The 22,684-nt window shown below is 51.7% G+C and overlaps 1 protein-coding gene across 4 annotated transcripts; it reads left to right on the forward strand.

Moving 5' to 3' along the window:
• The first annotated feature begins 419 nt into the window (after positions 1 to 419).
• Positions 420 to 22,044, forward strand: WIPI1 (WD repeat domain, phosphoinositide interacting 1). Of its 4 annotated transcripts, none has more exons than XR_012652623.1 (14): positions 420 to 578; positions 2,006 to 2,088; positions 3,687 to 3,856; positions 7,382 to 7,478; positions 11,246 to 11,343; positions 12,398 to 12,490; positions 12,819 to 12,889; positions 13,817 to 13,924; positions 14,324 to 14,488; positions 14,666 to 14,773; positions 16,004 to 16,125; positions 16,880 to 19,990; positions 20,484 to 20,904; positions 21,501 to 22,044. XR_012652623.1 is itself a non-coding variant. In XM_075044233.1 (13 exons), the coding sequence occupies exons 1-13, from the start codon at positions 508 to 510 to the stop codon at positions 21,546 to 21,548; spliced, it is 1,335 nt and encodes a 444-aa protein (XP_074900334.1). In that variant the 5' UTR covers positions 421 to 507; the 3' UTR covers positions 21,549 to 22,044. The 4 variants fall into 4 exon arrangements, 1 of the variants encoding a protein (XP_074900334.1); XR_012652624.1 differs by having other exon boundaries at positions 16,880 to 19,348; XR_012652622.1 differs by having other exon boundaries at positions 16,880 to 20,904.
• Positions 22,045 to 22,684: the final 640 nt, after the last annotated feature.

Here is a 22,684-nt window from a genome sequence, read left to right on the forward strand (position 1 = left end):
GCAACGACGTCATCACCCCTTTTCTCCACGTCACTGAACCCCTCCCCGCCCCAACAGCCACCGGTTGCTCTGTGTGTCCCCCACTTCTACCGGCGCCGCCACGGCAGGTCTCCTCCCAGCCGCTGTAGGCAGCGGTGAGCCCCCCCCAGATGTGCAGCCCCCCCAGATGTGTAGCCCCCCCCCCAGATGTGCAGCCCCCTCCCGCCCGCACCGCAGCCGCCCGGGCTCGTCTGATGCAACCACAACATCACCACGTGGCCACGCGCAGCTGTTCCCCACCGCCAGCCAATAGCAGCCGGCTCCGCTAAACCCAGAGGCGGCCCCGCCCCGCCTTCCCCTCTCCGATAGGTCCATCCTCGTGTCCATCCGCGGTGGGAACGGCCCCTCCGGTCAAGCTCCCACCAATGAGAGGCGGCACCGCCCCTGACCGCCGCCAAGCGCCGCGGAGCGGGCCGGGGCCGCCGCGGGGGAGGCGGCCGGAGCGGGCCGAGCCGCCGCGCCCGCTCCATGGAGGCCGCGGCCGAGGCCCCGGGGGGGTCCGCGGCGCTCAGCTGCTTCTCCTACAACCAGGACTGCACGTAAGCGGGGCGGGGGGGCGCGGCGGAGGCGGCCGGGCGGGGCCGGTCCCGGCTCCACGGCCTAGGGAGGGGCTGGTTCCACAGACACCCCCCCACACTCACACACGGGGCACGACAGGTCGGAGCTGGGCTGCCCTCACAGGGATGACCCCCGTGGGATCACCCTCACACACACCCCCCTCCACCCGGGTCCGTGTCCGTGGAGCCCTGAGCGAGGCTCTTCTCCCCACGGCCCAAACGGGGCTGGCCCCCCCACGGGAGACCCCCCCACCCGGGCCTACAAGGCCTTACCCCCCCCTTTTTGAGGGCACCTGGCTCTCGCTAGACATCCTCCAGTGCCCCCAGGTTCGGGCTCTGAGAGTCTAAGGGAGGCAGCAAATCCAGAGGAATCACTGGTTTATTTAACACCCCCCCCCCCCCTCCCAGTTTGGGAAATATTTTTTTTGGATGGTCAGAGAAGCGGTTTTCTCCGAGGGCTTTGTCTGCTGACCTGCGCTGCAGCCACCTCGGAGGCAGCAAAGTTGCCCAGGGCTCCGGCCAGGCTTTTGGTGAGCAGCCTGTGCCAAAATACGGCCCCACCGCCGCCTCAAGACAACGGATGGTTTCCTTGGAGCTTCTCGCCCTTACACCGTTTCTAACCTGTGGTTTACCTGCTTCAAGGCCCATCATTTAAGAACCATTTCCAAGAGGGACGACAAACATCCCGAAGCAGCGAGCCGCACACACAGTGTCTGGCAGTCGTAGCCAAGATCAGCCCAGATTATGGGGTACAAGATAAGAATCACAGATACCAGTCCCACACCTGGAGACATCGTTACCTTTACAGCACTGCTTTAAACAAAGAGTGCTTTGATGGGTGGCAACGTGCTGCTGACGTGAACCTGCTGGCCACCGCCGCCAGCACAAACACTGTGCATTGGTATTCTGGGCTGGCTGGTGATTTAAGACCTAGATGTTGCTGCTTACTATATCTGGAACTGAGCAGAGCCAGCGCTTGGCATGACTGCGCCTTGCGCTGCATGCCTGTGCCCACTGCCATTAGCAGTGAGAGCAAAGCTTCCACAGCCCTCGGTGTCAGCTCCTGCCTTCAGAAACAGGCCCCTTTTATGTCCCAAAGGTCCCCTCTGCAGACTCCCAGGTAGACATATGCCTGTTTGTTCCTCTGGCAGCCACAGGACCATAGGAATGGGTGATAGTTTGCCATCTCACAAGGATACTTGCCTTCTATAGGCTGTGATAGCCTCAGATGGAAAGCCAGATTCTTGGGTTAGTTACTTTATATGCTTTAGGTTGAGAGTGGAAACTGAAGTTGTGCCTTCACAGATCACTGTACCAGGATCTACCCGTTTCTCCTACCTGCAGGGACTCTTGTTATCACCTGGAGGCCTTCAGATCTGAACTAGCAGGTTTTTGTCTTGTCTTTGCAGCTCCCTGGCAATTGGAACTACAACTGGATACAGGCTTTTCTCCTTAAGTTCTGTGGAGCAACTGGACCAGGTCCATGAAAGCAGTAAGTCTCCTATTTCACAGCAGTGGAATATTGGCCAACAGGCTTTACCTGTATCACTGCACTTCAGTCTGCCTCAAGGGAGTGATTCTGCTCGCTGCTGTTGCAGAGATGGCATCTGTTTCTGCTGTACCTGTATCAGGAAAGGAGCGGGTGTGGTTATTGCCCTGTGCACAGCAGCCTTTAGAGCTACAGCCCTGGAGAAGCTTCTGAACAGTCAGCAGTACTTTAACAAAGTTGAAGGACTCCCACAAGCTTAGAGTCTGGCTTCTTTTTCACTGCTGTCAGTCTGACAGCAGCAGTTTGTCCTGCAAACCAACATTCAGAGGTAGTTACCACTAGCATGTTTCAGATACACAGACAGGAGATTGCAGACTCCCAGCACAGATGCTGGATAACATGCAGGCTTTTAGTCCAAAGTGGTATTTACAAGCAAGATGTTTTTAACAGGTTTCCCATGTGAGAAGGTCATTCACAGCAGGCTTTCAGCTATTAGCTGCACTCAGATCAGCATGCAATGCACTTAGCAGCCTGAAACAAGTCAGGCCTCATGGAGCATGTACTCTAGTCTGGTTCAGGCCATGGCCAGAAGTGTTTCAGCTGAGATGCACTAAAGAGACACCTCACAGCTGCAATATGCTACTCTCTATCCAGTGGCTATAGAAGGAGCCTCAGCAACCAGCCATAGCTGCATCATCTGGAGCAAAGTCCAGGCTCCTTTCCTCTTTGTCTCACAGGGTAACGGAGCTGCTATATAGCAGCAAGCCATAGACTTATATTAAAAAGTATTTAGGGGTTTGGATTGCCCCGCAGAGTCAGGCCAAAGGGAAGCAGATCCCTGCTGGTGACACACTCAAGGTGATGGGTTGAGACATGAGCAGACCCACATCATGGCTGTGGATCAGTCCTTTTACCTGCAACACAGCACAGCCTCAGCACTGAGCACCATTCAGGGCTACCTACACTAGAATTCATGGCCCCTGGTGGTTTAGGTACAGGTCCACCAGGACCATTGTAATGGTGCCTCCTCAACACAACAGGAGTCATCCCAAACCTGGTCTCTGCAAGACATACCACACCACTGGTCACCACAGCCACGCTAGAGCTCTCTAGAGACCACAACCCCAGTGACAGAGAGAGCTTAAACATGCCAGCCTTCCCTAAAGAGGCTGGGAGAAATCAGACACCATGCAGAATAAACAGTGAGTTACACACAGCTTGTTCCTTACGTCAGCAAGCCCTAGCCTGTTCACTCCCTCCAGGAAAATCCCTGACCAAGTTTGGTGAGCTCCTACTTTTTATATCCCCTTCCCAAGGATTAGCTTCAGCTGGAGGGCCCTGCCCAGGAGAGACACAACAGCACTGTCAAAGGGGGCTGGCTTAAATTCTGCCTTCATGGGAAGGTTCGTTTACCCCTTCCTGCTCTGACCTAAATGCTTTGTGCCAGGTATGAGAAATTTTTAACAAAAGCAGATGTTGAACACCTTAGCATTGAGCGTTCCAACCCCATTCCCTCTTGAGTTGAGTCTTACTTGTTGCTGCAATCAAACCAACCATAAGCCAAGCTAAAGACTCTTGTCTTGCTTTCCTTCTGTGCCCAGATGAAATCCCAGATGTTTACATTGTGGAGCGTCTGTTCTCCAGCAGCCTTGTGGTTGTGGTCAGTCATGCCAAGCCACAGCAAATGAATGTCTACCACTTCAAGAAAGGGACAGAGATCTGCAACTATAGCTATTCCAGTAAGATACTATCCATCCGGCTGAATCGTCAGGTAAGAGGCTGGGGAAAGGGGTTAGCCAGAGTTGTCCCACTCTAGCTCTTTGCTGGTGTTGACTTTCCAGCTGGGACCCCGCTGCCTAGCAGAGCAGCGGCAGCCTGGGTAGGTTTGCATGGAGGCTGTGAAGTGGGACTGGAGGGATACGTACCTGTCCTCTCCTACCAGCTCCACTTCAGCCTTGGTGACTTCCGACAGAGGAGCAGGATGGCTGTGGATATCATCTGCCGCAACTGTTTGCTTCAGTAAAATGAAGCTAAGTCCTTGTTTTCGTAGCAGTTACACAAAGGCTTTTTGTGGTCTGCCTTCTTGCCTATGCAGCACGCAGCTCTGCCAAAAACCCACCTTTTCATCTTCCTCCCTCCCTTGGATTCTACATCCTGACTTCAGGCCCACCTCTGCCATCTTGGTTCCAAATGAGACCTTCAAAGTTGGTAACAAAACCCAGGAGTAACTTGAACTCCGTGGATGAGGCGAAAGGCTGCTTCTCAAGTACTGCTAGCAGCCTTTTTTATTTTTAAAGGCATAGAAAATATTCAGGCCACTCTAGAAGAAGGCTTTGAGAGTGTTACTCTCTGAACTAACATAGCCTCATGCAGCCCTGAGCCCTTTTTGAGGATTTTAAGTCCTCTTTTCTTTTTGTCCATAATTATTTTCAAAGTATATGCCATAAGAAGCAGAGGACATTTTACAATGAAGAAATAAGCAGTCTGTGTAATTGTATATAATCAGGCTCTCCTCAGTTAGCAACAGTGAGTCCTGCAGTAAGGCTCTCCCATAAGGAAACTCTGGGTTGAGTTTCCAGTAAAGCTGTGTTTGACCAGAAGTTCCTGTACTACAATTAAATCTTTCCTAAATTGATTTTTTTCACTTAAACTTACAATGGAGCTGGCAAAATAAGGACTTCCTTTGAATTGCAGATAGATGTATATGTATAAAAATAAACTGGGAGGTTCTGCTTAGCAGCTCTAGGAGATTAGTGTGAGAATAAAATAAGTTCAGGCTTTTCCCCGTGTGCTGCTCTGCAGATTGCCTGAAGATGATGCATAGGCCCAGCCTTGCATCCATGTTCCTTGGCTGCTTTATGAGCTTGGGTTCAAATCCTCGGCTGAGCTCATCCTCTAGCTGTAACAGAGATACATCTGGAGAGATTTGAAGATGCTACAGATGCCTGGGTAGATAGAAGAGAAATCACTGTTTCAGTCTATGTTCAAGATTTAAACTGGTGGCACTCAGGTTCTGCATGCGCTGTGACATTTGAACCCCTTGCCTGGGCTTCTGTATGAAAGCTATACTTCATTAAAGTCCATAGAAGGCCAAATCCCATACAAGGCATTAACACAGGAAAATAGTGGCAAATAAAACAGGAACAGGTCTCAAAACAAATGGCGCATGTTTTGATTTGATCTCTGTGAAAAAGTCCTCGTTGTGCAAACAAGCAAGTCCCTCGGTTGTTGTTGATCCGTGGGAATTCTTTGTTCCAAGCTCCATCATAACTCTTGAGCGTGTTAAGGTAGATCGTGATTTGTCTCAAAGTGGGAAATAAGGCTGTGCTGTGGGACCGATGAGAAGCTCTCCCGTAACCTCCCTGGGTTTTCATTTACTGCCAAAACCCTGCTGAGCTCTTTGGAGGGGTTTGATACGTTTTTCTGGCTGTGTCCATACCCAGCACGTTAAGTCCTCAACATACAACTCAGTTATCTAACCTGACTTGTGTCAAACTGAAGTACTAAAGAAAAACACTGGTGAGCAGTAACATTTTGTACAAGACACAGTGCCTTGAACCCTGTGTAGCAATCACAGCACCAGGCACCTTGTCTAAGGCTCCGGCTCTGTGTACAGTGAGGATAAAACCGGTTCCTCGTCTCAGCAGGGTTTACAGTGACGTTAGCTGCGTGGAGGGCAGGAGGCAGAGAACCAGCCCTCTCCAACTTGTGGTGAGCTTGTGCAGGCCTCCTTCGCCTGTTCACCTCCCACGCCCATCACTTTCCTGGATTTTGTCCCTGTCGCTGCCAGCATCTTTTGCTGCAGCTCTGGCTGCTGCTTTGCCATCATCTGGAAACCTCCCTTCACCTGTACATCAATAGCAGTGCGTTTTGCAGTTCTGGGAAAGCACATGGTGGCTTTGCCGAAATCAGCTGTATAAATATTACTCTGACGGTCTCTGCTAGCAAGTTGATGCCTGTTACTGTAGAAAAGGCAAAGTCTTCCTGGAAATGCAAAATGGCTCTGACACAGCCCCAGATGCTGTGGTTAGCAGGAATAGAAGCGGGAAAGAGTTTGATCCGAGAGTAATGGTGGAGCAAGGCAAAGATTTTCTAATGTGGGTGTTTCAAGTTACTGACTAAGCTCCACATTTAGTTACTAAATAAGTGGCCTCATTTCTAAAGAGGTGGAGGCTTCCTGTACATGGATTTGGGTCCTCCAACTTCAGGAGCCTGGATGGAGCCTGGCCTTACGTTTTTATTGGGAGGTTTTCAGTGCTTCTGGACATTTGGCACTGACGTAGGTGGAGCTGTGCGTTCACTGGACTTAGAAAGCACAACCCTTCAGCCAGATCCAAAGCCTGGTCCCAAAAAAAGCCTCTATGCAAAATGCCTCCGTGGTAACACACAGAGATCTGGACCAAGCCGAGACACAAAGCTGAGTGGTCACAGAGATGGTGGCCCAGTGCTAAGGTTACAGCATTAGGCTCCCTTTTTTCCTTTCTGCCTTTCCTCCCCATCGCTTGGCAGCTCCTCTCTTAGCAGCTGCCTCTTGGCTGGGTGGGTGGGTGTTCCTGACAAGTTCAGTAGAAGAGGTACAAGCACAGGAACTTGGAAATACCCTACCCATCTGCCAAGATGGTGTAAATGTGACTGTCCCTGAACAAATGTTTCGCAGCCCAGTTTTTATACTGTTCTGCAGGGCACGTAAAGCAGGGTCTTGCCTGCTGATGCAGAATGGGAAAAGAAACAGTAATTTGCTGAACAGATGCATTAAGTTTAGCAGCAGTGGGAGGCCCATCACCTAAATGTTCGCTCCCAAATCAGGAAAAAGTTAGGACAAGGGGCACATAGTCCCGTCTGTTGGCATACTGACAAGCAGGATTGGCAGCCTTTCTGCTGCCAGGTCTTCATGATCAAAAAGTAATTTGCTATCAACAGAACTGCAAAGAAAAGTTGGGATAGGAAAAGATGGTAATCAAGGCCCATGGTAGCATAAAATCCTGATGTGTCTTCCTGTTCATGGGGTCTGTATCAGCTCTTAAAGTAGCAGAGAAGAAGTCATGATGTTTTAGCTGCTTTCTAAAGCAAGACCAGATGCAGGCAGCTCTCAAAAGCAGAGTCATACAAAATCAAAGGTTGTCCAGTGAGAGGGGATGGAGAAGCAGAAGAGATGATCTTTCTGTTACATTTCAGTGCGTGAGGAATTCCTGTTGAGTTTTTCTAACAGTGAAGATTTGGGTGTGTGAACTGTGGGAGCAGCAGGCAGAGGCACCATGCTGGTGAGGTTCTGTGCATGTCCCTTGTGTCCTTGCAGAGGCTGGTTGTTTGCCTGGAGGAGTCAATTTACATCCATAACATTAAGGACATGAAGCTTTTGAAGACTATTATGGATACGCCTCCAAATACAACAGGTAAGCATGGAAAAACTGTGTGAAAGGGAGACATTAGCTCTGCAGGAGCTTTGTAGAGCCACAACACTTGTGTTAGAATTTAAACCAGCCTGTGGCTTGTGAATCCTAATTCAGCATTGGGGAGCCAGAAATGAATGGAGGTAGTCAGTCAGGCTTAGGAGAGCAGAAACCTTGCTCTGTCCTGAGCAAAACGCAGCTCTGTCCTAAGCAAATGTGTCAAAGGAGAGCAGAAATGGTCAGCGTGGTTTGATTTCACCTCCCAGGTTCGGTCCCTTCCTGTCCTCACACGAGATGCCTGCAGCTCACAGCTTCCCGCAGTGTACCTTTATCCTCTTTCACAAGCGGAAAGCTGTAAGGCAAGCCAGGACCGCAAGTTTCCCTCCACATACAGGACAACTTGCAGTTCTCCCTCTGGGGCTCCCTGCCCTTCCTTCACCGTGCCCTGTGTCAGAGAGTCCCGCGGTGTTTTCATTCTCCGGGTCCGGAGCCCCGCTTCCCCACGCTGCTGGCATGAGTCAGCTCTGCAGCGTCATGCCATGCTGCAGGGCTCTGCGCTCCCTGCAGTCCCGCGGTTAACCCAGGTTCTCTTTTGGCCATGGAAATGCACTGCTCTGCTAAGGTAGAAAGCTCCTGTGATTACTTATGGGCTTGGGGTCAGCTCCCAAAGTGATTAGCACTATGAAGATCACCCAGGGCAGAAAACGCAGCCAGGCACAGCACTAATTCCCTGCCAGGGAGCTCCCAGGAGCCCAGGCTGCCATCTGATACTATTCCATATATGCTACAAACCCAAGGGGCAGGGCAGGTGGCTGCAGAACAGATCCTCTCTGTGTAGCGTAGGGTGAATCCGGCTTTCCTGCTCATGGGAGAGGAGCTATTTTTAGCCGCGGAGAGGGAAACTTGGCCGAGTGCCTGCGGCAGCGCTGCCGTGCGTTGCTGTGATATCCCGGTCGGTCGCAGGCTGCAGCATCGTTTCACGGGTGGTTGATCGGGAAGTTGCTGATGTGCTCACGCCTGACTTCTGGGCTTTCAAGGGACGCTCTTCTGGCGGCTCCCCTGACCTACTTCAGGTCTCAACAGATGGCCTCTCCATGTGGATTAAACATACTAAATACTGCAAATATAATTAAAGTTTAAAACCTTCCCGAGAAAGCCCAGCAGCATTAGGAAGGGCAGGGGTACCCAGGCCTGAAGCTGTTCTGCAATGGGGCCGAATGATCAGGTCATGGTTTGAGATCAACAGCAATCAGCGCTCACCGAGCCAGGACTAGGCTGCTGCGGATCACAGGACTTCATATGGGCTTAATTTTTTAAAACCCTTTTACCGTAGCAGCTGTCACTGAAATGAGCTGAGTGACAAGCGCTGTGCCACGCATGTTGCCTTTCTCCCTGGACCATCTGCTTTGGTCCCAAGCCTGACCCCGAGGGCAGGGTGTCCAGGAGGCTGAAGCAGTCCAGCCTCACCACTCTTTACACAACCCTTTTTGGAGCAGGGATCTGTGCCGGGGCGGTGTAGGAGCACACAGCAAGTGTGCCACCCCCCCAGAGCGTGCGCCCTGGGCACAGTAACACCACGACAGTGAGGACCAGGATTTGCTGCACCACCAACGGCCGGTGGCAGTGAGATCCCTGGCCATTCCTGCCTGGGACGCGGCTCCCGGTCCAGCCTCCTCCACGCGGGAGAGGAAAATGCCCATGGTGGGTGAGCCTGTTGTTTTTCATGTGTGCTCAGGCACGTTGTTTTTCATGTGGCTCATGTCAGGGGCAGGATTTGCACTGAGGAGGTCACGGTGCTCGTGGTGACATGTGTGCCACGAGGGCACATCTCAGGGATGACTCCAGCTTTGGAAACCACCTCACATGGCTTCTCACAAACCCCAGATGTGCCTGGACCTGCTGGCTTGGGGGCAAGGCCAGGCTTCTTGGACGGAGTAGCTTTTTTCCATGCAGCTCGAGGAAGCCTCCTGCGATGTGGCATTCCCAGAGCTGCCACCCTGAGCAGCACCAGCCTGCCTCCTCCCTCCTGAGCCTGCCACTGCATGCACCGAGCCTCGTCAGGGCTGTGGGGCTGCCGAGAGCAGAGGAGCATCTTCAAAGGCTCCCCGTGTCCCTTGTGATCCTTGTTCTTTGTGTGTCCCTGAGGTCAGCCCAGTACACTTGCATCTGTGTTTTCCCCTGGCCTGGCTTCCCGTCTGTCTCTCCCAGCCAGGCGCGGAGCAGAGGGAGCGGGTGACTCACACCAGCCGCTCAGAGCTTGCTTTGTTTAGCTCGAGCATTCCCTAGATCCTCCTCTTAGAGAAAGGGCTGCGCTGATGCCCCTGTGCTGCCTGGGCCAGGGGAAGACCATCCTGAAAAGCCAGGATGTTCATCACGAGCAAAGTCTCTGGGCTATCTTTGCCTTCCTCCTATCCCTCCCTCTTTGGGTGACTTTTAATTGCCTGCGCTTCGCTGCGTCTCTTCTCCCCGGTGCGCGCTGTCCCTGGCATGATGTAAATGCCTGTGATTGATAGGGAGTGGATCCCTAGGGCCCCTGGCCGATCCTGCAGCTCCTGGCTCCGCTGCGGTCTCTTTGTTTGGTTATAAACAATGACCTAAAACGAGAACTTCAGCCGATCCTTCCCTGCTTGCTGGGCCTGGGCCAGGGCCGTGTCCTGACACAACGGGTTGCACGGCATGTGTGCGTGCGTCTGCGCGTATACGTGCATGCGTGCGGGTGTCCTGTTTGGGGAGTATGGCGGCATCCCTGGCAGCCTTTAACCCCACAGCTTCCTCCACACGTGGGACTAGGTGGGACCCCCCCGTCGGGGGCCAGGAAGCTCAGGTCATGCCGAAACCTTGAATTGGATTTGGGAGGACTGTGAGCACGCAGACGTGGTGCAGGAAGCAAGTGAGACCCGTTTCTCTATGTGACAGGATTCACCGGGATGGGTCCTCAGCCAGCGGCAGAAATGAGAGGCAGGAAGAGATGCTCTTTTCCAAGGTCACCTGGGGGACAGGCGGATGGACGTCCCCACACACACATCCATCCATCCCTCTCTCATCCTGTAACTCCTGCTCACTTTGAAAGGGGCGTTCGGGAACCTTTATGCTCATGTTGGCGTAGAAACAGATGGCTCTTAGGGGGACAATTCCCTCTGTGGTTAAAATTTAGCTAGGTTCAAGTTCCTTGTCAGCCGGAAACTCCCTGCGCAACTGTGGCATTTGCTTTGTCTTTCTCTGCTTCCCTTTTCCATTCCGAGAAAAAGGAAACGACACTGCCTGGCCCCACAGCCGCTGCCTTGCCATGCCAGTCTTCACATGCCAGGCTTCACGCCAGGGCTGTATCTGCGCTGCACTGCTCATCCGAGCTTCTGACCCAGCACCTACACCCTGCGGACATCTGGAGGTGCCCAGATGTGCCTGGACATGAGTCCTCTTAGCCCTGAGACCAAGATGTCCCTTGCTGTGTTTCACGCACCTATTCTTGCCTTCTCAAAGGAGACGATTAAGGGGGAGAAGCCAAGAGCGTGCCCAAAAGCAGGACCTGGGCTCCTTCTGAGCGGGATTTGGGGAGGACGGTGGCAGGGAGAAGGGAGCCGTACTGTCCCATGCCAGCAGGTGTCCCCACGGCCGAGGCATTACCCGTGCACCGCCGGCCTGTGCCCTGGTGCAGGACACTGCCCCAAAATGAGACAGAGCCTGAACCCCCTGCGGTGTCCATGGCCGCGTTTCTGCTTCCCGTCCTCCACCAACAAACAACCTCAGCTGCGTCCTTCTCGCCTTGCCAGGTCTGTGCGCTCTCTCGATCAACCACGCCAACTCCTACTTGGCTTATCCCGGCAGCGCAACCAGCGGAGAGATCGCGCTTTACGACGGAAATACTTTGGTAAGTGCGAAGCTTGCCCGTTTGGATACCGGCAGGCACTAAAAACAAACAGAACCACAGCAGAGCCAACAGGGCCTTTGGGAAGGATGAATAAATACACTCCACCGAGCTAGGCTGCAAGGGAATTGCCTGGGGAGGCACATTCTCCATCCCCCTCGCTTGGATGCCGTGCAAAGCAGACAGCCTCTTTGAGATCAGGACATCTATCTCCCAGTACGGGATATTAAGGGAAAAGTGACCCATGACCCCACAGCCTGAGGGCTGCTGCCAGGCTGACACAGGGGTTCCTATAGGGGGTTCCTATAGGAGCTTCAGCAGCGTATCCCATGGGAATGATGTGTCCAGGGTGGCTTAGGGAGGGTTGGAGCTGCTCCAGGCACAGCGCAGGACCTGGAGCATCTCCTTTGTCACGCCGCGGGCTGGAAGAGATGCCGGACCCGAAGTCACGGAGAGGGCGAGGTGTCCAAAGCCCCCTCAGGAAATCTGTCCCTGGCTGGAAGCGGGGTCATGATTATCTGCTGTTTATGCCAGGGCTTTGGATTACATAAGGCTGTCGCTCTGTACGTGCAGCGGGAGCTGAAGATCTGCAGCAGGGGAGGAGCAGAGCACAAGGGGAAAACGCGCTGCTGCTGTGAGAGGTACTAGCGAGGGCCTGGGCTCCCCGCAGGCATCAGGGTGGTGTCGCTGCAGCAGGATTTGCTGTACAGCCGAGCGAATTGCAGGGAGGCCAGCTCTGTCTCTGCAGAAAGAAATGCCAGGCTTCAGAGAGGGCACAGTTGCGATCCCGCAGCCTGGAGGTGTGGGGAGCTGAGGACCTCTGCCCCTGAAATGAGGTTTCTGTAATCACAGTGGCCGTAGTAGCTGGGGAGTGAGCTCAAGGCAGGGCAGAGATAAGAAATTCTGAGGATGTTGAAGGGATACCATTAAGTGCGATACGATCCCGTGAATCCGTATCGACAGGCCTGGATAGGGTGCGAGGCAGGGAACGCCCTGCCCTTAAACAGTCCAAGGAGCAACATGTCTCTTTGCACTCACATTACCTTCTGCCCTACAGAAAACAGCTTGCACGATTCCTGCCCATGACGGGCCTCTGGCTGCTCTTGCCTTCAACTCCACCGGCTCGAAGCTGGCAAGTGCTTCCGAAAAAGTGAGTGAGCGCTGCTGCGAGCACCCTCCCTGCTGCCTGTGCTCTCTGCCTGGGGCTGGCAGGGGGGGTCCCAGCCAGCTCTGGTGCATCGGCTGCCTGGAGCACGGAGATCAGGACCTCTGAGCTGCCCGTTCTTAAACGCGGCTAACAGAGGAGGGGCACTAAAAGGACTCTGACTTGTAAGAGGCCAGTGTATCGGGTTCAGATTGACTCCGGCTGGCAAACAGGAGGGGCCTTTACACATCCTGAGTTTCCTGGGTGTGTCAGAGAAAGGGCTTACGCTCTTTGCCCTGCTCCTGTGTGATCTTTCCATTTGCATTTTTTGCAGGGCACAGTCATTCGTGTATTTTCCATTCCTGGGGGGCAAAAGCTCTATGAATTCCGGCGCGGGATGAAAAGGTCAGTTCATTCTTCTGTCGGTGACAAGTACACAGAGGGCTCCCGGAGCAAAAATGTAAACAGAGGGACAGGGCAACGTCAGATCCTGGTGGCTTTGGCATCTTTTGCAGAAAGAAAACAAGAGTGAACGTATCAAATAGAAATGTCATTGTGCCAGACAGCCACGCTGCGCCCAGCTGCCTCCGGCAAGTTTAGTGATTCAATTCAGTGTGTCACAGAACAGGGCGATTGCAGAGAACAGAGGTAGATTCAGTCCATTTACTCTGTCCTTTCTTGTTTCTTACTTGAAATAATGAAGTCCCCAAAGTTATCAGCCCAACTCTTGCCCTCTCAAAGGAGGTGCTTGGAAGCTACTAAGTCATTTGTGCAGAGCCCAAGTCTTGATAGCAGGAATGGGGTGTTGCTGCCCTTCTGCAGGCTTCCTCAAATATTTTCAGTAGATCCATTCCTGACTTTTCCCTCTTCCCCATCCCTGACCTGCCTGTGATTTTACACCCACTTCTGCAAGTACAAAAACTGCCGTGACCAAGACACCCTGGCCCTGCTGAACCTGTGCCAGAGGAGATGCCGTATGGATCCCACTATCCAGCGCTTTGGATAGCCTCCCTGGCTTTTGCAGTACCAGAAGCTTTAGCTGCCTTAGCAAGGGCGACGCAGATGTTCACTCCACAGACAGCTCTGTGAGCAAGGACATTTCCACCTCTCTGGCTGTTAGTCACTAGCTCGAGGCTACCCCCAGCTCTGCTGAGCAGAGGGATTAGGGAAATGCTAGTCAGTCAGCCCACAGGCTCGTCAGCAGCCAGACAGATGCTCCTCACCGTGTATGGGTCTCTTTCCTCCCCGTCCTCTTCTCTGTGAGCAAAACTGAGCAGTTCCCCTGGAACGGTATGCCATGAAGTGACCAGTCCTGTCTTTGCTTGGCCCTAGGTATGTGAACATCAGCTCTCTAGTGTTCAGCATGGATTCCCAGTTCCTCTGTGCTTCCAGCAACACGGAGACCGTGCACATCTTTAAACTGGAGCATCTCACTGACAGGTGAGGGGGTTAGCCTGGGTTAACCTGCCTGCCCCAAGGGTGTCTCTGCTTCAAAGTTTGCCTTTACACTGCTGGCCTCCATTTCCTTACCATGTGCTCTCCATGAGCAATACCAGCTGCAAACTGTCTCTTCGGCTTTGTGTCCCAAGGGACTAGTTCCTTGGAAAAGCTACAGGCTGCATCCCTGCTGTCACCCTCTCCAGGCCTGCTCTGGGTTTATTAGCTGCCGCTGTCCTGTACCTCCTTCCCACGTATCCAGCTAGGCTGGTGCACAATGTGTGCAGGTGCTCCAAAGAAAGCCTTCGCGTATCTGAGATCAGGATCATTTTGTCTGTTCCTGGTCTGTTTTGTCACGCTGATTGTGGTAGCGCCACTGATGCTGCTTTGTGACCCCCTCAGCCGGCCAGAAGAGCCTCCAACCTGGAGCGGTTACATGGGAAAGATGTTCCAGGCTGCTACCAACTACCTCCCTGCTCAGGTATCAGGCATGATGAACCAGGATCGAGCCTTTGCCACTGTCCGCCTGAACATCTCTGGACAAAGGAACATCTGTGCCCTCTCCACGTATGTACTGACGTCTGCATTCCCTCTGCCACGCCAGCCCGTGCAACTATCTCTGCAGAACACCATTGCTGTGGCCCCTTATCTTGGACCCGCACCTGCAGAGCACGTGGCATGCGTGCGTGCTGTATCTGTGTGCGAGCGCAGGTGTGTTTGGACTCATGATGCTTTTCTTTTTAGGATTCAGAAGCTGCCTCGACTGTTGGTGACTACATCAGATGGACATCTCTATATCTATAACCTGGACCCACAAGATGGAGGGGAGTGTGTCTTAATTAAGAAACACAGGTAACTATACCTCCATAGACATCCGACACAGAGGCTTATCTTTTAAAAAATTAAGGGAAATTTCACTTGAAAGCACAAAATGGAGCTGTAGGAGCAAGAACGTTAGAACTGACTTTGTGATTTTAGCTGCCTGATCCAACAGTTGTGGGTGGGAACCACGTCAGCAGGCAGAGATGTGGGGCTTCTTGCAGGAGAAACCAGAGACATCTCAGATCCCTAGGCAGTTGTGGGACATCTCAGCTTAGCAGAGGTGGGCAGGCTGTGCCTTTGAAGGTGCCTCCAGCAGCAGAGCGCTGACCACCGCGGTGGCAAGAGAGCAGAGCACCTTCTCCAGGCATGAGTGGGTGCTGGAGTGCTGACTGTGGGAAAGGGATGGTGTGGAACGACACTGGGAGCTTCCATAAACAAAAACCTGCACAGATGCACGCCTGCAGGCAGGCAGTGCCACAGCAGAGTCTTCCGTGCCGCTGTTCAGTTTGTACGCAAGTTTGATTAAGCACATAACCCCCCACACACACATCTGGGCTACTTGGCTCCAGATGTGAAGCCTTTGGGGTGGGGTGCGATGTAACATGCGCTCTAAGCTGGGAGGTGGCTGACAGCCAGGAAAATGCCAGCAGTTTTTTGAAAAGCCACAAAACAACGGTACTTCAAAGCTGCGCTGTCCAGCGTGCTCCGGCCGCCCCACCGCCTTCAGACACCGCTGACGCCCGCCTGCTCCCGTCCCGAAGCAGCCGTCCGGAGCTGGCGGGCCAGCTTTGTATGTGGGTTCCTCTCAGCATCAGAGGACTGAAAAGGGCCCTTGGGTCATGAGTTAACGTTACATCATACTATATCTCTGCTCAAACTCCGTCCTAAACTAGCCAGCGCTGCTTTTCCCATCTAGTCCGCTCCTGTTGGAAGCCCTTCGGAGCCCCCTCTGTGATTAGAAACACTGTTTGCCTTTGTAACCTAAAGCTTTTGTGGTCAATCTGTTCTCTTCTATTCTTGTGCCAGCATTGTCCTCTAGCCGAAGTAGTGCTTTCCCTATCTGCTGCTTCCCCCCCTGCTTTACTTGTAGAGCACAATGCTCTCCCCCTCTGCAGTGCTGTTAGGGCTGCAGGCAGTGCTGAGATGCAGTGATGCTTCAAGGAGACGTAGATGCATATGCTTGTCTTAGCCGGTGCTGGGGGCAGGAACAGTTGGGATCCCAACTAACTCCTCTCCCCTCTCTTGCTCCTGGACAATTAGTCTGCTTGGCTCAGGAAAGATGGAGGAGAACACAGAAAACGACCTTCGGCCTCCATTACCTCAATCTTATGCAGCAACTGTAGCCAGACAAAGTACAGTGCCTTCAACTTCGACCATGCCGGGTAAGTATCCTGTCTGCCCTTCCTCAGGCAGAAACAAGAAAGTCACCTAGGGCAAAGTGGAAAGTCTCCCAACTTCCAAGGGTTCAAACAGAAACACCACTTGTGCAATGCAGGCTGGGGCAGCAGGACTCTCTTGAGCTCACCTGGTTCATCCCCTGCCCCAAAAACAGGCCAGGCATTTTCTGCTCTTCTTCCCGGGACTCCTTACCAGTGCTTCTCCTCCTCATGCAGAACTCTACAAACAGGCCCACCGGCAGAGCAGTAACCACATCCAAGCTTCATGGTTTGTCAGACAGCAGCTGCTGCCAGGCTGGTTTCCAGGAGTTGAAACTGTGGGTGTAGAAGTCAGATCTCACTATTTTTGTAGCAAGATCACTACAGATTCTCCTAAACCTGTTACACCTCACCCTAATGAAGCTAGCACTAAATGGTTGCAGGAGAAGGCTGGGGTGACTATCACATTATATTCCCGAGTCTTAAGGTCTGCATACAGATGTAGATCTTTTTCTGAAATTGGTGCTTACATTCATGGCGGGAAGAGGAAAGCTTTTGCCACAGGAGCTAGGCATGTAGTCCATTCCCTAATCTGTAGTGTCAACAGAGATACCTTTCTCTTCCACAGTCCCCCAGAGCTCTGCCAAAAAGTCAGAGAAAGCAGCTCTGCTAAAAAGGTGATAACATAGTGCCTCCGCTGTTTGTTTCCAGCCTCCTTCTATCCATTCATCCGTAACATTTTGTATTTTTACTTGGACAGGTTATTCAGAGGACGGTGGTGCCCTGCGAGGAGAGGTTATCCCAGAGCATGAGTTTGCAACTGGACCAGTGTGTCTTGATGACGAGAATGAGTTTCCTCCTGTGAGCATTCGGGACCCCTAAAACTGCAGTTCAGCCCTCATGCTAAGAAGAAAATATTAACCTCTTACAGAAGAGATACTGTTGCCCCCACCTTGTCCCAGCTCACTGTGAAGCCTAAAATAACTAATTAAGTTACAGGGACAGTGCCAGGAAAAGTACACCCCCACTAAATGGCAGCTAGGGATGGGGCAAAGAGGATCAAACCTAGTAATTTGAGATGGATCTGAACAAACTATTTGAATGAAGTGCAGATGCAGCATGACGTTCAGATCGAGATCTGACCTTTGTGCCTTGCGCAGATTTCTAGCATTACCAGGAATAGCTTTAACTTGAACAATACCATCACATAGAAATAAAAATGTAATACTCCCTGTTGCATTTATAGTCAGTTGTATTAGTTTACGGAATGCAACTGGCACATACCTGAACCTCACCAGTCTCTTCATTTCCAAGCTAACTGAAAAGAAAACTCCTTTTCCATGTACAAAGATGAAAGGTATAACAGTTTTAAACCATTTTATGATTTTTATGTGGCACTTTCTCAGTTACTGTTGGAAGAAGATGCTGGCTTTTTAAAATCTAACTTAAGCCTGGCAGTGTCTCTCCTGCTCCTCTTCCTATTACACATGCATTTATTATGTTAAGTATCTAACCCTAAATGGACAGATGTTGGTACTGTGCTGTGATCTGGTTGTAATCAGCGGTGTCTTCGTAATAGTAATGCATTAATACAGCAGAATTTTGTAATGGATTTCAAGTTGTAGACTTGGCAGAGTTTTGAATCCCTTACTCAGTTTTTACATATCCTGCTGTTGGAGTTTTGCCTGAAAGGGAGGAAGTAAAAACTTTTATCGGGATCCCAGGATTTGTTCCATATGCTGAGGCTGACCTCTGTGAGGCATTTTCCTATGAACTGATGCAAAGTGTTATTTCGATAAAAGATGACTAGCTCATGACTCCCTTTGAAACAACACTGCCTAAATCCAACTCAAGTTGCATAAACCTTAGACCAATTCTCTTTTGTTACCTGTAACATAACCTGCTGCAAACCGAGAACAAGAGTTTTCTAGTTGTCTGACTCCGTTACCCAAGAAGGATATTTAAAATGTCCCTCCTCTGGTCAAAGTCGTGTGGCCACGGAGAAGCTGGTGGCCCAGGCCCCTGGAAGGAGCAGCAGGGCCAGAGAGAAATCCTTTGCTTCCTTCTGATGAACCTGCTCTTGAACATGTGGTTTGGGGACAAGCAAATGCCAGCAAGCAGGAATCACGCTGCTCCTGAATAAGCCTTCCTGCTGGGACTATGCCGTATAAAAGCAGCCCCAAACCCCTGCTGTACAACAGCAGGCGCTTTATTAAATGAACTTTGATCTGTCAAAATCCTGTGCTGTAATTAACCTGACAGAGCAACTTACGTGTGTAACGTTAGGGAGGAGGTGGTGTGGGAGGGAAGGCGCTTTCCAAAAATACTCCCTGATAAGGTGGCTTAGCAATTGGAGCTTCCAGATAAAGTCTCTGCAGCTAGGACGTCGGTTTTGCCCCTCCGTTGCTGACAGTAATGTGTTTTGCATCTGGTCTACCAGCTAGTGCGGCGCTGGCTCCTGCTGCGTTAGTGCGTACAGAGAGTTGGTCGGGATGTTTTGATGCTCTGAATTTCACTGAACTTCGCTGTTTTCTCAGCACTGAGATGTTCGGTCTGAGTGACGCATTCGAGGGGGGTTTCAGGCATCGGTCACTTCTGTGCGGAGAAGGAGGGAGAGAAAACCTGACCTTATCCAACAAAAATGTTTTGACAGCATTCTGCTTTGCGGAAACATGGGAAGGGTTTTGTTTGTTTTCCAGCGTGCAACAAAAAGACCTTTAAAAACCTCAAAACTTGTGACAAAATGGAATATTCACCCGCAGCCCACGCCACGAGTATGGCTTTGAACTTAGACATACTTTTGGAGAAACAGCAGTGCTCAGACCCAGCAGTTCCTCTCCATTTTGAAACATCTTGCCTTCCCCTGACCTCAAGCAAGACTTCAGAGGCTCAGCTGTTAAGAGCGAGGAAAAGCAGCTTCAGTCTAACATAAAATCTGTTGCTGACTGTCGAAAACTGCCTGTTCATTAAACAGAAGGAGGGACAGATCAGAGAAGAGAAGAGAAGCCCAAGGAGGGCTCATAAAAAATGGCCTCAACAAGAGCGAATCTGGATGTTGCTACTGATTGTGCCAGGACTGCTGAAGGATCCTGCGGCAAGAGGTTAAACAAGTTCAGTTACGTCTCTTGCTTGCATTGATGGGGTGGATTAAGTGCTTTCAGGTCTGCTGTTGATCTTACGCGGAAAGGACGCGGGTGTTATTGAGATGGACAGCGGGCTAAAGCCTCAGGTGAGGAGGTGGTGCCGTGCTGGAGAGGTGCTGGGAGGAGGCTGCGTCGCCCTCGCTCTGCGTGGTCAGAAGGCTTTGTGGGATGGGAAGAGCAAACCCAGCTCTGGCTGTAAACGATTGCGGCGATTACGGCTGTTTTCTGGTTACCTGCCTGAGCAGCTGCCGCTTTTCTGTGGGTTTATCGGTGTCGGCGAGGTATCCAGCAGTGTTGGGAGCTGTTGGTGTGCGCTTCGGGTCAGGCAGGGCACTGCTTGGCCAGCTCCACTTTTGGGAGCCACCGTAATGGCTCTCCCCACCCAAGGCACGGTCAGAACAGTTTTGGGGTAGTGCTGTGAGGTTTGACAAAAGAAATCCTACAGGATTCAGCAAGCAAGATGGCCTGTGTGGACCTGAGGAATGCAACCAGGGGATCTTCTTAAAACTTCTGGGATTTGGTAGGAAAGGTGATTTCTTCCAGGAGATTGCTCGATGCTTTTGCAGGCATACGTGATCCGTCCTGCATTTGGCTGCACGCTGAAGCTTGTCATCTTCAGGACCAGAGTTGATGTGAAGACTTTATCGGGAGAGCCATTTCATTAAGTCAGGCTAGACTGCATACAGCGGTCAGCTCTTCGAAGACAGCTTCCCCTCACCGATACACAGGTAGTCTTTAAAAAACATCCTTCCACATCGATTTTTGGCTACCTCCAAAACTCTTGGGGCAGCCTGCCTGTGCTGCCAAAGGATGCTGCTGCCTGTGGCTCCTGCCTGCAGCGTTGGTTATAGGGTGCATAGAGCAGAACGACAAATGCAGCTCCCACTCCTGCCTGCTCCCTGGAAGGACGAGCAGGAGCAGGAGCTCCAGCAGCCCGTGCACCACGGCCTCCCTCAACAGCTCAACATCCCCACCCTGGCAGCGCTGCTGTCTGCAGGGGGGAGAAATGAGGGCATGGGGTCCGCACACATCCCCGCTGCTCCAAACCACGGATCTTAATACAAGCAACCGGGTTGCAGATGAATCTTTGGCTCCATGGGACTGGTATTTGCCCAAGTTCCTCCTCACTGTCTGCTGGATGGTGTTTCACTTGTTCTGTTGCGCGGATATGCGACACTAATGATTTTTAAGTGATTTTTTTTTTTTTTTTTTTTTTAACAGCTGGCTGTTAGCAGAGGAAAGGCCATAGATTTTGCAGTGAAGCTCTACTAATAATCATGTTTCACGGGAGATGAGCAAGTTTGGCAGAACCTGACTGGCCTCTTCTTCCACACAGCAGCTCCTGCCCTGGTAGCTCAGACAGGCATTTTGGGCAGCTGGGGCTTGCAGGATTAAGCCCAGCTTATCAGTACATTATCTGAGGTCCCTTGGGAAACATGCAATCCGGGGCCAACGTTTTGTGCTTCAAAACTGGGCAAGTGATGGTTCTGAAGCCCATGGAGAGACGTCTCCCAGGAGGAGGAGCTGGCACAGACGCTCCTGCAGCTGGGGCTGTGGGAATCGCATCCGAAATGCTGGGAGCCGCAGGTCACGTCTAGCAAGGCTGGAGCTGATAAAGGGGAGAGCTGTGCCTTGGCTCACGGTTAGTGTCCGCAGAGGCACATCTTACCCCAGGGTCTCCAGCCTCGTCCCGTGGCACGAGCAGCTGATGTGAAGTGGTTCAGGGTCCTCGCTGCTGCCTATTCTTCTATGCGCCTGCTTTACTCTTTCACTCAAAAGTTTTTCTGATACTTAGGCTAGGCTTCTCCTCACCTAAACCAGTCTAACATGCAGGTGTTTAACTCCGGGCTCCATCTGGAGAGCCCGGAGAGACACGGTGATGCACGGCACGCACCCTTCCCCTCCCGCCATGCCAGGAGCTGAACTTTTTAGGAGGACTTAGCCAGGCAAACGGACTTCACCCCCAGTAACTGAACTCCTGCAAGAGTGGTTGTGCTCAGCCCAATGCCAGCTAGAGGCAAGACACACTTATCACCAAGCCAGATGGTTCCTGTTCCCAAGACTGTAAATTTGGGGAGGGGGAGAGTAAATAAATAAACTGCTCACAAATCTGCCTTTGAATGGAAAGTAAAACACTGCAGGACATCCCTCCCCCTTCTCCTCCCATGTGCGTAAAACCAACTTGAAACACACCCTGTTGCTGGGAAAAGTAAGGCCGTTCTGTTTTGATTTTGGTAGATAATCTTGTGCCGTGGAGGTCAGCCGGGCAAAGCGAAGAGGTCATGATGAGAAGCAAACATCCGCGCTTAGGACAGCTGCTGGGAAGTGCTTTGGAAAAGCCAGGAATTTCGAAGAACAGATTTGTGAGTCCCCAAGACGAGAAAAAAAAAAAAAATCAAAGGTGGGCCACTGCTTTTTCCTACAGTATGTTTAAGTGAATACCTGGCCCCACTAGCCCCTTGTTTTAATCCGTGTCTGGGTGGGGTGTCAATGTACTGTATGCACATCGCTATATTTAACAAACTATATGTTAGAACCACAATGTAAATGCTAATTTAATCAGATTTGTATGTAACCAGAATTTTATATACCTGTTTTACCCTTTTCTAATTTATGCTGGTTTATGTGTATAAATGTACTTATAGGAAGATATATTAAACTTATGTCTTTGTACAGTATATACATACTATTTTACCCAGGCAAAGTATTTTTGCAGTGATATTAGAGAAGATGCCATTTGCTATGTTTAAAGACAGAATAAAGTCACGGTCTGTCCCTGGCAGCTCGCTGCCCGTGCTCCTGCTGTTCTTTGTGGGGCCCTAAAGATGTCAGTCTTGATTAAGTTTTATGAGTGGGAGAGTGGGTTTGGGGGGCTGGTGTGAGGATGGCTGCTCCCACACGACCCGACCCACCTGGCCAAGTCCACTTACAGCTTGTCCGAAGAAAGATCTGTGTGCGTAAATCGGAGTCCAAAATTGTTTCAGAAAACCCTCGCTCAGCTGCTGAGAAATCCCGGTGGTTTCTTAAGTTTCAGTTGCACCTTCGATTTTGCCTTTGCAGCTCCCCAGGCATTTGCATCTGTCTAGAAATGGCCCTGAGAGCTGTTTCACCCCATCTGCACCCCTGGAATCATGCTGGGACCAGCAGGAGCAGCTTCTCTGCCTGGAACCCTCATCTGCTGGGAGAACTCTGGGCAGGGAACCTCTCCCTGACCTCCCTAAAAAAAATTCAGTTACACCACTGATCTTTCCAGCCAAAGTTGATGGCGAGCTACCCCAGTTCTGCGCTGCAAACCTCTCCCCCACAGCTTCCCCAAAAAAAGCCTTTTCCAAACACCGGGACTTGAGTCCTTGTCTCAGTGCAATCCCCAGCCTCCGCCGTGGCGGTGCAAAGCAGCCGCAGGACGAGCCGAGCATCCCGTC

The sequence above is a fragment of the Buteo buteo genome, chromosome 13, assembly GCF_964188355.1.
Source record: "Buteo buteo chromosome 13, bButBut1.hap1.1, whole genome shotgun sequence".
Classification (NCBI taxonomy): Eukaryota; Metazoa; Chordata; class Aves; order Accipitriformes; family Accipitridae; genus Buteo; species Buteo buteo.

Bases quoted from the DNA above. Each gene is read 5' to 3' on its own strand.
- WIPI1 (XM_075044233.1), top strand. From the start codon at position 508: ATGGAGGCCGCGGCCGAGGCCCCGGGGGGGTCCGCGGCGCTCAGCTGC. The intron at 11,344-12,397 runs GTAAGTGCGAAG...TCTGCCCTACAG, and splicing joins TTTACGACGGAAATACTTTG to AAAACAGCTTGCACGATTCC. The intron at 13,925-14,323 runs GTGAGGGGGTTA...TGACCCCCTCAG, and splicing joins CTGGAGCATCTCACTGACAG to CCGGCCAGAAGAGCCTCCAA.